Genomic DNA, 13794 nt, shown 5'->3' with positions numbered 1-13794 from the left:
CCAAATATCATTACATGAACAAACAAAAAAATAGGAAAAGTGATATGTGAGCTTGCAGCGAAGCCAACTTCAATTTGCTGTCAGCTTTTCAGATATCGGAGGCAGCCGTGACACACCCAGTCCCCGTGGACGGACAGACCGGCTCACCTTTCATCATATGGGACCTTCTCAGTAGCAGTTAGTGTGGTCACAAAAACAACCTCAGCAGTGCTCTCCACATGTGAATTTTTGATTCACAAAATGCTGTTGGAAGGTGCAACCCAACGTATTCAGCGTTAAATCTGTTGAAATGGCACGACACGACACGACGTGAGGCGATGCTCCGCTACCCAGGAACCCAAACCCTGCCTTGTGAGCAGGAGAGAAGTCCAAGTGAGAAGCCCAGCGGAGACACCAAGAAACAAGACTGTGCTCCGGCAGGACGGCTGAACTCACAGAGTCTCTTGCTCCCACTTGGAAACACACAATGTTGCCTACTGCTGGGTTAAATATAGCACATTTTAATTAGTCATTCAGCTCATAACCTAAGGCAGAATTCAGCCTACTAGTAGAGCAGACGTTGAAATTTCATGTAATTTCCCACTCACATAAAAAAAAAAAAAAGGTTAAGGCGGAATCAAGTTATTAATTACGAGGGAAAAATGTGTCGGTGCTCCCCTTTATCCACGTTAGCATATGTATCAGCAGGTGACAGTGTGACACCATCGACTTGCACTGTGAATTAAAATACAAATATATATATATATATATATATATATATATATATACATATGAGATTTGAGATTTCATGCACGTCCATCCTGCCTAAGTCCAAACTGATGCCATATCAGTTGGTCAGCCTGCAATGTTGAGTATTATTGTGATAGTGTCATTAACTCTGGCCTTAAAACAGCAGTTCTCAGGTAACCACGTCAGACAAAAATGACATTTTGTTTCGACTCCAGTGAGCTCACAGGCACGAGAGCAGCGTCCAGACTCTTTATGACCTCAGTGTTGAAGAATCCTAATAGGGTGTTGAAAATGAAAATCTCTGCATTAACCCAACTCACACCACCAAAACACTGGGGATTTCTAAATGAGGCAGGCTGGGCCACGGTATCACTGAAATATCAAATGCTGGATGTGAGTCCAGGATGAAAACAAATGGCACGGTGACGGTTCTCAGGATGAAGCCAACCTCTCCCGCCTCCACACTGCCGTAGCTCCACCCAGACACCAGACACAGTCAGCCCTGTCCAGCTCTGCACCGCGTTCAGGCAGGAGGCGCCAGCGAGACGTGTTCGTTCAGCACCATCGGGGCCTGCAAGTGGAGGAGCAACAGAGGGGAACAAATTTACAGTGTCATGTTCTGGGAAAAGTAAATTGGATAAACCTTTTTTTGTTATTCTTATTTATTTTAGTGGCAGATCGATGATGAAGGGGTTTGTGACAAAAGCACCATAGCACCAAGCCTGATGCCTATTTCATGGCCGGGGTTATTAATAATGTAATTGAACTGAATGAGAAGCGAGGGGCTCGTGTTTTTTCCAGGCACTGTGGAGAGCTGAACACGTGCAGCTCTGACCGGGCCCGAGAAGAAGAAGAAGAAGCGTTGGGATGGAAGAAGAAGATGTGATGCGGAATTCAAGTGGATGGTAAAACAATTATTAGGTAGATCTGCTGACCAGGAGACATATAGAGTCAGATGGTCCGATACTTCATTTGTTTGATGTTATATATTACGTGTTCTTCCCTCGTAGCTACTTTCCAATATTTTAGAGAAATGTTGGAGAGCAAAATGACTTGAAATCTTTTCAATTCAGTTGCCCTGCTCATATAGTGACACTCCTAAATCATTCCTATCAAATTTTAATGTCATGCATTTAATTGAATTTCCATGTAATTTAGCTGATAAAATTGTTTCCATAGTCTAGTATCTCTGAGCTGCATGCGAACTGAATTCAGTTGAGCTGCAGAGTGAGAACCAGGAGCTGCCGTGAAGCCAGAAGCGTTTGTCAACCTGTGAGCAATGGTCAGTGTGCAGAGCAGGGCATTAGAGCAGAAATATGGCCCGTTTCCTGGATCCACACACACACACACAGATGCACGCACACACACACACACACACACACACACACACACACGCATGCACAGCTGCTGCTGGTGTGCCAAGGTCATGTGGCTCGGCCGAGTCTCAGTGCTGTTTGACTTCCCAGTGGCCCGTGCGCAGGTTTACTTTGCGTCACGTTCAGGCAAAGCCGTTCCGACATTACCTGCTCGCAGACTGGATGTTTGCTTTCAGGCATCTGGTGGGACCATCTGCTCCGAGTACGAAATCATGCCAAGTTAGTTTCTACACAGTGGCTCCTACAGTTCCCACTGAAAGAATGCCAGGAGAATGTCACTTTGTGCAAATGTTTACGTTTCAATCTGTCTGATCCCTCATCTTGAAGTCAAACAAAACAGCCGTGCTGCATTGTAGCCTATTGGAAAGAAACATTTTTGGTATTTCTTCATTTTCCAAAAGGGAAGATTGTGACAGCGAGGGTTTTTGTTTTCATTTCCAGCTCAGAACGACACCAACGATCATTACTTGGCTCACTTGTCTTCTTGACTGTTCTGATTCGCCCGGTGTTTCTGCTGCCAGTACCTGTGAACTCGCCACAGGAGCGTCAGCCTCCTGGTGCTCCACAGGGCTGTGATGTAGCCGATGGAGTTCGGTACAGCCGTGTGACCTCCCAGAAATATGAGCCCTGCACGGCCTGCATTGAAAACAAAATAAATCGGGTCACATGACAGTTGAGAAACACAAAAGCTGTCACCCTGAACGTCCCTAATGTCCAGATCGCAGCTCTGCGCTTTTATCTCATCTCCTGCATTCCCTGATCCATAACGTCCTCCACTGTACAATACCAACCGCCCCTCCTCCACAGGGTTTGGATTTCAGACACATTTAAAATGCGCCGTCTTATAAAACATGGACAGCCTTGGCTGAACAAAGGCGGGAACATAAAGACAGAGGCCCCTCCTAATCCCCTCTTCAAGGCCATTGACCAGGCTCAACAATTAGCGGTTTTCTGTCACCTGAGAGATGGCGGCGTAAAAAGAAGTAATCCTATACACCCTGACCTTCTAGCGTCACTGTAAAGTGTGTGGGGGGGACTCTCCCTTTTACTGACTTATGTAATCGCTGTACATTGGCTCCAGGTTATACAGTAAGAGGCATGACAGGCGCCCGATGGATTATTTACAGTTTCACACAGTCACAACATCCTCTGTGTTTTCTGTACGTGTGTAAAAGGGTATTCATAAGCTGAACTAATGACAATTTGGCAGCGTAATGAGTTAAAACAATTTAAGACCAAAACCTCTATCAAAATTCATAGTAATATGTCTTATGAAGGATTAAAAAAATTCATTGGTTGTTGTGTTAAAATTTGAGTGACCAAGTGAAAAATAATCAACCCTAAAATCTCTCTGAGCTATCTTGCTAACCTCCAATAAAAAAATAAAATAAAATAAACAAACAGTTCATCGCAGTCCACTAAAAGTCACTCTCCATCCTATATAAATACAGCACGTACCAGTACCAGGAGACTGGTCCACACACAGCTCCAAGCTGCTGGCAAAAGACAACCACAAAGCTACTACGTGTAAACAAGGGCTTGCGCTAGCAACATTAGCACTGATGCATTTGTGGTTGCAATTTTGTCAGACCTGGATGGCATTTTCACATTAAAACAACAACTTGATGGCTTTTCTAGGAGAACATTCTTGTGTGTTAATAAAGACAAGCTTTGCCAAAAGTTCAGTTGAACACTGCAGTGCATAGCAGCTAGCCACAGCAAGCTAATGCTGCACAGAAGTGAGAGGTTCTGCCTCTCCCTTCCTTTCTGTGGACAATGGAGTTGTGAAATAAATTCAAAGATTTTGATGATTTTAAAGAGCTGCTGGCATTTTCTTCACCAGCCGCCTTCAACCACCTTCTGATTCAAGGTTTTTGTCCTTCAGATGTCGTAGGTTTTCCTACATCACTGCCAAATTGGATAGGTGGATATAAGCAGACATCCAACTACCCAGTCATCCATCCCTTCATCTTCCACCCATCCTATTCGCCTCCAGTCAACCAAAACAAAACAGCCAAGTGACCCATTATTGAACATTTTCCTTAAGGTCTTTAAGATCTACTCACTGTGGACCATCAAAAGGGTCAGCAGCAAAAAACAAAAACTGACCATGTAATCACCATGGAAGCATCTGAACCACTGCAGTCAGACAGGAGCAGTAACAGGAGCTTCAGTCTGCTGGCCTCACCAGGGCCTCCACCCTCCTCTTGAAACACAGACAGCCATCTCAAACATTCTCTTATTTTTCCACGCACACAAAAAAAGTTCTGAATGTAGTCCTTCATCGTCATGACACGTGGCACCAAACCAAGGTCCGGCACAGCAGCGTCGATAGAAAAGAATAAGAGAGCTCCAAGTTCACCTTCACACAAACTGCCAGCGAACGCCTCGCCTGCCATCCCAGCAGCGTGAGCACAACACTGTCTCTGTTGCCACGGCAACACGGGTTACTGTGGCGAGAAGGTTCATCTATACTGTATCAGCATGCTTCGCGCGTGTCACCACCCAGGCTTATCTCCTGTGTGTGTGTGTGTGTGTGTCTGTGTGTGTGTGTGTGTGTGTGTGTCCCCTTTGTTGAAGGGGAGATTCTTGTTGAGTCATGGCAACACAGAGGTGCCGCTGAAAAGCACAGCCCATCCTCTGTACAACCCTGAATCATCCGGCGTTGAACCGAACGTCTGCGGTGATATCAGCTCGTGTTCATCCACCAAGTCATCGTCGTCGTCATCATCATCATCATCATCATCATTATCATTATAACCATCGTTATTATGGTAATCGTCAGCCTTCTGGAGAGTCAGCATCATCGTTCGTGGCAGCGGGGGACAATCTCGTCTGACCTCCCCTTGTCCCACATTTAGAGGCGGCTGAATAATTGATGGCTCACATGCCAGGAGGGGAAAGACACCTTTGTCCGGCCTCTTGCTGTCAGGTGTTTCCTGGACCAGAGATCCACAGATAGAGGTTTTATGTTTCACAGGAAAAAAAAGAAGAAATGAAAAACACAGAGCAAACTTGACTCACGCTCACTGCCAAAATTATATTTTAGCTTCTGCTTCAACCTGGATTTTGTCAGTTCCCCTAAGCGGATGTGTTTACTGTTTCAGAGATTTGAAGGGGAGCGCCATCGGACTCAGTTTTCATTGGCTGTTAAGGTTTTATCAGTTTGGGTTCGGTCCTTTCTGTGTTGAGTTTACATGTTCTCCCTGGCTTCTGTCTGTGGGGCTTCTCTCCGAGTCCTGCGGCTCCCTGCTGCCACAGTCCAGAGACATGCACGTGAGCCTGACTGGCAACTCTAAAATTGTCTGTAGGTGTGAGCGTGCTGACCTCACCGTGAACTGGTTTTACCCCGCCAACACACTATGATAGCTGGGATGGACCCCAACACACCCCTGAGTGGATGGATTGGTGATTCTTGACCCTCTCTCTTCCCAGATTTAAAGGACTTTTCCTCTGGTGCACATGGACAGGGACTCATTTTCACTTGTCTCCCTACTTTTGGCTTTGAAAAAGTCAGTTAAACACTCGCAGGGCCGTAACACCTGCCTATGTTTAAACCCCCAGTAACAGATCTGACTGGTGCAGGTGAATGTGATGTGATGAATGTGTGACAGAATTTTCCCAGTCACCTCTAAAAACAACTTCAGCTCGTAACAGATGGACACTTTAACTGCTGAGGAAACGTTCCATCTGGCACAACAGGTTTTAGCGTCTCACAAATCACATCAAGAATATGCAATGTAAATATGGAATAATTAAAGGCCTTATATGCAATAGGATTTCTCTGACCTCGAGATGTCATAGCTCTCAAGATGCAAAAATAACTCTTACCACCTAGTCTGAGTCACTGCACCATCTGAGATTTGCATTTATTCATGTTGCGTGATGCACAACATCATTTTTAAATAATTATTTTATTGTCTTTTTTTTTGGGTCAAAGGTCAGGAGAAAATATGTACATTGGCTACAGGCAGCTGGAAAAAAACAAAACAAGAATAAACAACCAATGGCTGAAAAGGCAAGAGCTGAAGCCAAAATAATTTGTATACGTCACATTAAGATGAATCTGGTTACAAACATATATTTTTTAAGTTCTATACAATAGCACTCTTGACATATTAGCACAAAAAAAAATCATGGATTAAGCAAATTTCACAACATACACTGACTGCATCATAGCAACACGTGCCTGTCTTAGACATGCTGCTTACACACCTACACTGCATGTGCAGGAAGAGACTGTGTTACTTTATCAGTCTCTGTCACACTCTCACACTCTCACACTCACACACATACACACAAAAACATGTTGTCATCTTAGCCTTGCACCTGAGGGAACACGCAGCATCCTATCATCTTTCACCTTTCCACAAGGAAAGACTGCATTGGCTCAGCAAAACCAAAGGGCTCGTATTAAAAAACAGAGACAAGAGCAAAAACCTGAACGTGACTCAAAACACGTAAAATGGAAGGTGAAGAAGAAGAAAGACTGACACTGTTTCCTTTGATGGGTTTAGAGAGAGTATTAGTCACTGAAAGGGTTCATATCGTGATAATAGCCCTCTGTTAACAGCCTTCAATAAATAAATTGAGTGGTAGCTTCCTGCTAAAAGTGTATACTTTGTTGTCTATTCTGCGAGTTCAATAGGGGACAACGGGACAGAAGAAACACCTCACTAGGCTTCACCAACATGATGTGGTAAGACTGCCCTTTGTGACATCACAAGGCGCTGAATTAGAGGGATGCGTTTTAGACCAGACTTTATGAAAAGTGAAGAGAGAGCTACAATTCAAAGATGGACAGTTGTTTTCGAATGACTGTGATTTATTATGGAAGTTTTAGGTCCCTGAAATAACATTGTGAAGAAAATTCATCCAACAGCTTCCTGTTTCATATTTCTACCCGTCAGTCAAGAAGTCAGCAACAAGTCGGCCTGTTGTCGTGAAGATTCACTTTCCCTTCGGCAGCAGACGGTAGAACAAATCTTTGAGAACAAAGGCTTCGGAGAGACAACATTTTTGAAAGAACATTTTTTGTCTTTTTTTTTTTTTTTTTTTGTCTTGTACTAGGTCACACGCCCTCCTTTCCATGTGTGTGAGACTCTTGGATAAAGTTGACAATGGCGTGGGCCGACAATAGCGGTGGGATAGTGAAAGGATATAAAGGAGGTCGGAGAGGTCTCAGGCTTTTACCGTAACGTCCCGGCATGAGCAGAGTGTGTGAGAGCGCGTGCCAGTGTGTGGACACTGGACTTTATCTCATTTTTTTGTTTTCCTTCACACTTGAATCTTGACAAGGTGAGTTTTTGACCCTTAGTTTTTGTTTGTTTATTATTATGGACGAAGAAAAAAAAAAATCTCTTAAAACTTCTTAATCTTAATGTTAATCTTGTTACTGAAGTTTGGAGGTAAAGAGCACTGAGGCATTAAGACGTTTAGATGTCTGTGTGTGATTTCAGATTTCATTTATTTTAATTTGGCTTTTTTTTCGTGGGCATAGTAAAAAAAAAGTAAAACAAAGAAAAAAAACAACAACAAAAAAAACACACACACAAAAGGTGTCTCAAGACCCACAGCATAAATGTGAGCATCTCTTACTCCTCCATGTCAGTCATATCATTTCCAAACAAAATTGATCATTTCGTCTTTGATCCTCATCATATTTTTTTTTCACTCTCTTTCTTCTTTTGTTTCCGTCGTCCTCTCCCGCTTTCTCCTGCCATGAAGCCGCTAGGATGCCAGCCCCACGCTGCCAGCTCTGTCTGCTTCTCCTGCTGGCGGTGCCGGGTGAGTCTCTTCCCTCTTGTTGGCACAAAACACACAGGACGACTCGACGGAACGAGCGGGGAAAAAAATGTGAGTCAGCATCGCGTTGCCTTTTGATGGTTTTTAATCTTTGCTCTACGGCTCCCAGAGGTGACCGGGGAGAGAATCATCGGCGGCTGGGAGGTGCAGCCCTACTCCATCAAGCACCAGGCCTCCCTCCTCTTCATGAACTTCCACTTCTGCGGCGGCACCCTCATCCACCCGCAGTGGGTGGTGTCTGCTGCCCACTGCTGGAGACCGTGAGTGGCTGCACCCGCGCTGTCACGTGACCGCGGAAGGCCTGACTCGGGCTTGTCTTCCTTTAGCGTGGATGAGCTCCCTGAGCTCCCCTGCTGCCCTTCCCTTGTTGTAGTGGCCATTTGTCATTTTCTCTGCTTTCGTCCTTGGTATCCAAACTGAACCAACGTCATCAGATTAATAAAAATCAAATCAAACTGCCACTAAGGAATCTACTTACAGAGTCCATTGTCTTGGCGAAGAATTGAAGTTTTTTGTTGATTTATTCTTCCATTTCTAGCAAACGAAACGATGGCTGCTGGTAAATCAATATAGTATATAGATCACCTATTGTGCCCAAGCTGTAAAATACCTTAAAAATAGAAGGATTAATAAGTATTCACATTAACTCAAATAATGCTAAATATTATGATCAAACTGACGGGATATTGATCAACCCAAAACTAAACTAAATAATTCAACATAACAAAAATGGCAAATATCTCCGACATTTGTCAAACGCTTACATTGGGTTTTCTTTCCACCTCTACTTTCTGCAGGAGTCACATGATGCAGGTGGTCCTTGGGGAGCACAGCATTGTGAAGGTGGAGGGCTTCGAGCAGAGGTTCAACGTCTCCCTGGTCATCAGGCACTACCAGTACAGACACTGGTCGTTTGACAACGACATCATGCTGATCAAGGTGATGGATGGAAGTGACACAGAGCTGTGGCTTTTTGTGACTGGTCCTGACTGTCGTGACCAAATGTCATTGGACGAACTGAGCCACAATGACATCATGTAACCTGGAACGGCACACCGCCAATGAACAGTTGAATCTTTTTACTTCATGCTCTCAGATTTTCTCAGTCAGATTATTTTGCTTTCATTCTCAGCATGAACAAGGTTGGAATTGCTACGGATGGTTACAGTAACAGTTACAGTTACAGTTGCTCCCTCGCCCGATAACATTCAAACATTATTACCACTGTCCTGAGTTGCGTGCACGTTAGAGGCACGATTAGTGTGTCTCTCGATTATGAGCGTGCGTCATTGCGTCCTGCTTCAACATTTTCAAGTAACACAAACACTTACACATTGTCACAGATGATCACGTCCCCGAAAAGTTACGAATTACAAGGACAAAGAAGGCGTTACACAGAACAAACAAGCAATTCTGCAACTTCCTGCATGCTACATTTGGAAAAGTCTATATAGGTTGAGTCGCCAAAGTCAGATTTTATTTAATATCTTGAAGTGGTTGTAAGAGCACTCAGATACAGCAAGAAAGGGGGAGAAATGTTCTGATAATGGCCAGAAACCTGAGAGCAGACCACAAGTCAGACCACTTGACTTGTCCAACCAGCTTCAGAGTGACACTTGCGGGAACTGAGAGCCTGGACTCAACGCTCCTTGTTTACGCACATTTTATAAGCAAGAAAACCTTCATCGTCACTGTTGTCACTCCATTTAATCTCTAATCTAGTCTCACTATCACTGTGTTTTGTCCCATGAGTCATCAGTCAATAGTAGAGTTAAATAGTAGAGGAAAACCAACCCTCCTCCACCCAGTCACAGTTGAAATGACACTGCCGGTGACATATTTCCTCTCTGACTCAGCTGGACCGTCCGGCCGTCATCAACGCCAGAGTGGAGCCGGTGTCGCTGCCCGAGGCCGACTCGCCGCCGCTGGCCGAGCTGACGCGGTGCACAGTGAGCGGCTGGGGCGTGACCTGGCTCAACAGCTACAGCCTGTCGCCCGTGCTGAGGTCCGTGGACGTGAACATCTTCCCCAACTGCTGGTACTACTACTACTTCAGGATCACCCAGAACATGATCTGCGCCGGCTCCCTCCAGGGAGGAAAGGACTCTTGTCAGGTGAGGAGCAACGAGGTGAATGAGAGTAGCAGCAGCAGCAGTAGCAGTGGGCGCCCACTCAACTAAAACACAACACTTATTTATTTATTTATTTTTTTCACTTTGAACTCATCAGGGCGACTCTGGAGGACCTCTGGTATGCAATGGTAAATTTGAGGGAATCGTGTCCTGGGGCATCGGCTGCGCCTACGCCTACTACCCTGGCGTTTACACCAAGGTTAAGAACTACATCGGGTGGATCAACTGGGTCACCCAGAGCCGCTGAAGAAGGATTCCGCTGTTTTGTGACTGACTTTCCAAACAACATGCCACCGAGAAGACTTTCATGTTGTCTGAGAGTGAAAACCAAATCAGGTCAAGCCATGTACAAGTACAGCTAACGGTACTTTATTGTTTTTAGATACTTCTCATGTGCTTTGGTGCCTTCTGGAACTGCCGTCAATCCCATTTTAGGGATGGGCTCAGCGATACGGATCCCCAGTTTCTCCACACAGGTGAAAAGTCTACGAAATAAAGATGCATATTTTCTCAAAGTGTTTGCCGCATTATTAATCACCCCTAACAATCAGCAGTTGCACAAGGGGACAACTTCCCCAAACACCAGGCAACACAACAAAGTTGTTATTGCCTAGTCGCTGACTTCAAACCAAGTGATTGGCTTTGACCACTTCCCACCCCCTCCCTCTCCTCTCCTCCCCCAACACCGTTGCGCGAAGCATTCAAAGCTGTTCCAGAAAAGACTCATTCACACATCTCACAGAAACCCCCCTGCTGAGAGTCAGCATGCAGCACGACGCGGTCGACCAGGAGCCCACTCACAACTCCACTCACTTGTCCCACGACACCGTCCAGATGCTGATCCAGAAGTCCGTGGAGGCGAAGAAGCACGCGTACTGTGTCTACAGCAAGTTCCGAGTGGGAGCTGCTCTGCTGACTGCTGACGGCTGTGTGTACACAGGTAACTGGCTGTCAAACTTGTGCAAACTTGGCTGGTTTTGGGGGGTTATATTTTGTATTTAAGAAGTTCCAACCTGTAATTTAACATATTTTTTGAATTACTTTTTATATAAATGTCTCTTTTGTGTTTGTTTTTTTTAGCAAATAGACTCAAATAACAACCGCTGCTGCTGATTTGTAGGGATTTCAATGCAATAAGATGCATTTTCAAAGATTTAGGCATGCAATTAAAGTTACCTTCTCTGTGATTGTTATATGATTCTGTTTTACAATGTTAATGATTACACGCACGGAAACAGCGACGAGACGAGATGATTAAAGTTCAACTTTTAGAGGTTGCATTTCAACATGTGTCCCGTCGCATCGTCGTCTCAGAGCCTTTGGATGTCATTAAAGTCAGGTGTCCGAACCACGTTACTGAAGCGTCCTTACGGTCAACAGACCAGCGTCCGCCAGTGTTACACGGCTGTCAAGAGTGATGCACAAACAACATTTCTCGCTGTGTCCACTTTGCTCAAGCCTCAGGCTCAGTTACGTGCGCCTCAGGCACAGCTGACAGGGCCTGTTGAGTAACTTTTGGACCAGGATGCCAGAAGTCAACAGACAGCCCAGTCTGGTGGTTTAATGACCGTTATTTCAATACCCCACCCACTTGATTAGCATGAACGGTCGCCTGACCTCTCCCCTGCCTTTGGCAGGCTGCAATGTGGAGAATGCGTGCTACAACCTGGGAATGTGTGCCGAGAGGAACGCCATGTCCAAAGCGGTGTCTGAGGGACACAGGAGCTTCAGAGCCATTGCAATTGCCAGGTAACTTTCACATCTACTTGCGTCAATGACCTATTTGTTGACCATTTGAACTGTAAAGGGTGAGCAATCTAGTGGCCCTTGCACAAACAAGCAAGGTTCCTGTGTTGCCCAACCACGACAGACTCACGTCGTGCACGTCTTCCTAGGATGACACAAACATTTTAAAAGTCCTCCGTTGCATTTAAAGCCTCTCGAAAGTGCAGGGAAGGTATTAAAGAGGTGACAAAGTGATTGGGTGAGGACCAGATGGGACACTCTCTTCCAATAATCTCAGAGAACGCTGACAGCCATGTAAAGAAGCTGGAACTCCACCCTCTGGTGACATATTGATAAATCCGTAACACCATTCTGGAGTTTCATGGGAGGAAGTGACGCCAACTGAGGTGTTTCATGGATGACGAAGTTAACAGAAAACAACGGTTAGGGAACGCAAGAGTCAAACACTGGAAGACAGCGGTTTAATCTTTAGCAATGAAACAAGACAGTCAGCAACACAAAAGAAAAACGTTAGTGTAGTATGTAAAACAGGTGTGTACTTTTGTAAGTTTTGGCTCTACAGCTCTACACTTGATTGTCTCCACCTCCTAAAATATGCATCAGGGGATTGTAAATGACCTCAGCTGGGAAGGGGGCAGAATTTGAAAGGGGCGACAACATAACAAGAAGTCTGTGACATGAATTTAATAAACAACACGTCTCCATGCTGCTCATGTCGCGTCTCCAGGTGTCCGAAGATGCTATTGTGTGTTTGTGTTTTTCCACCTAAATACCCCCCGTGACCTCCTGGCCTGGGGCAATGTTCTCGTCTTGACATGCTGACGCTCCACAGCAAAGTCCAGAATGGTGCGAAAGCTGGAGCGTTCCCTCACACACTGTTGTTTCCTTGCTTCTCTGCAGTGACCTGAAGGATCACTTCATCTCCCCGTGTGGCGGCTGCAGGCAGTTCATGAGAGAGGTAACGCTGTCCCGATTGAATCTCTGCCTGGTTTATGTCCCTCAAAGTGCTGACCAGACAACATAGAGAAGAAAGTCAATGAAGGCAGGCTGATATGGGAACGGTCTGACCAGTGGATGTTCCCAAATATGGCCATCGGCTCGTGTTTAACATGAGGTTGTGAACCTTGATCCCATCCCAAATAATACTTTTCTGTTTGCTTTTAACAGCTGTTGACGCAATGACCTTGAATTTATTCGACTGAGGCCTTTTTTGTTGTCTGAGTCAAACTGGGAACCCTGAACGGGTTCATTCATGTTGTTATGTTACATATTCTATCCTATGTATGTTGTAGACATCAAAGGTCTTATAACGTGCTGAAAAAAATCACTTAATCTCACATCTTATGTGTCTCTATGCTGTTTCTAAATGCCCACTAAATGATTGCAAGTGTGTATTTACAACACGCTGGACCAAATCAGTTACAATAGGTTGTTATTTTTAGGCCTGCTTGACCTTTGTATTTACCACGGCTTTATTTTTTTTTTATAATTATAAAACATCAATTTCAGTTTGGTCCAAACTGGGACGTGTACCTGACGAAAACTGATGGTGTGTGCAAGAAGATGACGGTGAGGGAGCTGCTGCCAAACTCCTTTGGCCCGGAGGATCTGTTCATGATCAAAGTGACTGAGCCACCATGACCACCAGTGTGTACGGCAGAGATTAATGTGTGACTGCATGGGACAGCAGTTGTATTGTCAAATAGTAGAACTACATATATTTATTATATATGTTATTTGTAAGACGGTTGGCTGAAAATGAACTGCGTGTGCTTTAATCAAAGATAGATAGATAGATGGATGGATAGATGTAAACTGAGCTATTAATAAGTGTGCTTAATTATTTAAAAACTGTCGGAATGTGGAAGTCGGCGTGAAGCAAATGTGAGAAAGATCTAATAAATACTTGATACACATTATGACAAAAAATGTACTTTGACTATGTTTTGACTATGAGGCTGAAGGCCACGGGAGAGCTGTTGAACAACCAAATGGTCCAAGTTTTC

The 13794-nt window shown here is 44.7% G+C and overlaps 2 protein-coding genes across 2 annotated transcripts; both read left to right on the top strand.

Annotated features, from left to right (window-relative positions):
• The first annotated feature begins 7301 nt into the window (after positions 1-7301).
• Positions 7302-10553, top strand: LOC142880336 (anionic trypsin-like). Its single transcript, XM_076014183.1, has 6 exons — positions 7302-7403; positions 7833-7892; positions 8020-8170; positions 8708-8849; positions 9767-10024; positions 10140-10553. Exons 2-6 carry the CDS (start codon positions 7841-7843, stop codon positions 10287-10289), a joined length of 753 nt encoding a protein of 250 aa, XP_075870298.1. The 5' UTR covers positions 7302-7403; positions 7833-7840; the 3' UTR covers positions 10290-10553.
• A 185-nt stretch (positions 10554-10738) lies between these two features.
• On the top strand, positions 10739-13717 carry LOC142880340 (cytidine deaminase-like). Its single transcript, XM_076014186.1, has 4 exons — positions 10739-10982; positions 11680-11791; positions 12689-12746; positions 13298-13717. Exons 1-4 carry the CDS (start codon positions 10808-10810, stop codon positions 13427-13429), a joined length of 477 nt encoding a protein of 158 aa, XP_075870301.1. The 5' UTR covers positions 10739-10807; the 3' UTR covers positions 13430-13717.
• Positions 13718-13794: the final 77 nt, after the last annotated feature.

Source organism: Nelusetta ayraudi, unplaced genomic scaffold, assembly GCF_046127955.1.
Source record: "Nelusetta ayraudi isolate G7.1 ecotype Tasmania unplaced genomic scaffold, CSIRO-AGI_Nayr_v1 ptg000168l, whole genome shotgun sequence".
NCBI lineage: Eukaryota > Metazoa > Chordata > Actinopteri > Tetraodontiformes > Monacanthidae > Nelusetta > Nelusetta ayraudi.
Note: the sequence above shows the minus strand (reverse complement) of the source record. Positions and strands in the feature narration are given on the sequence as shown.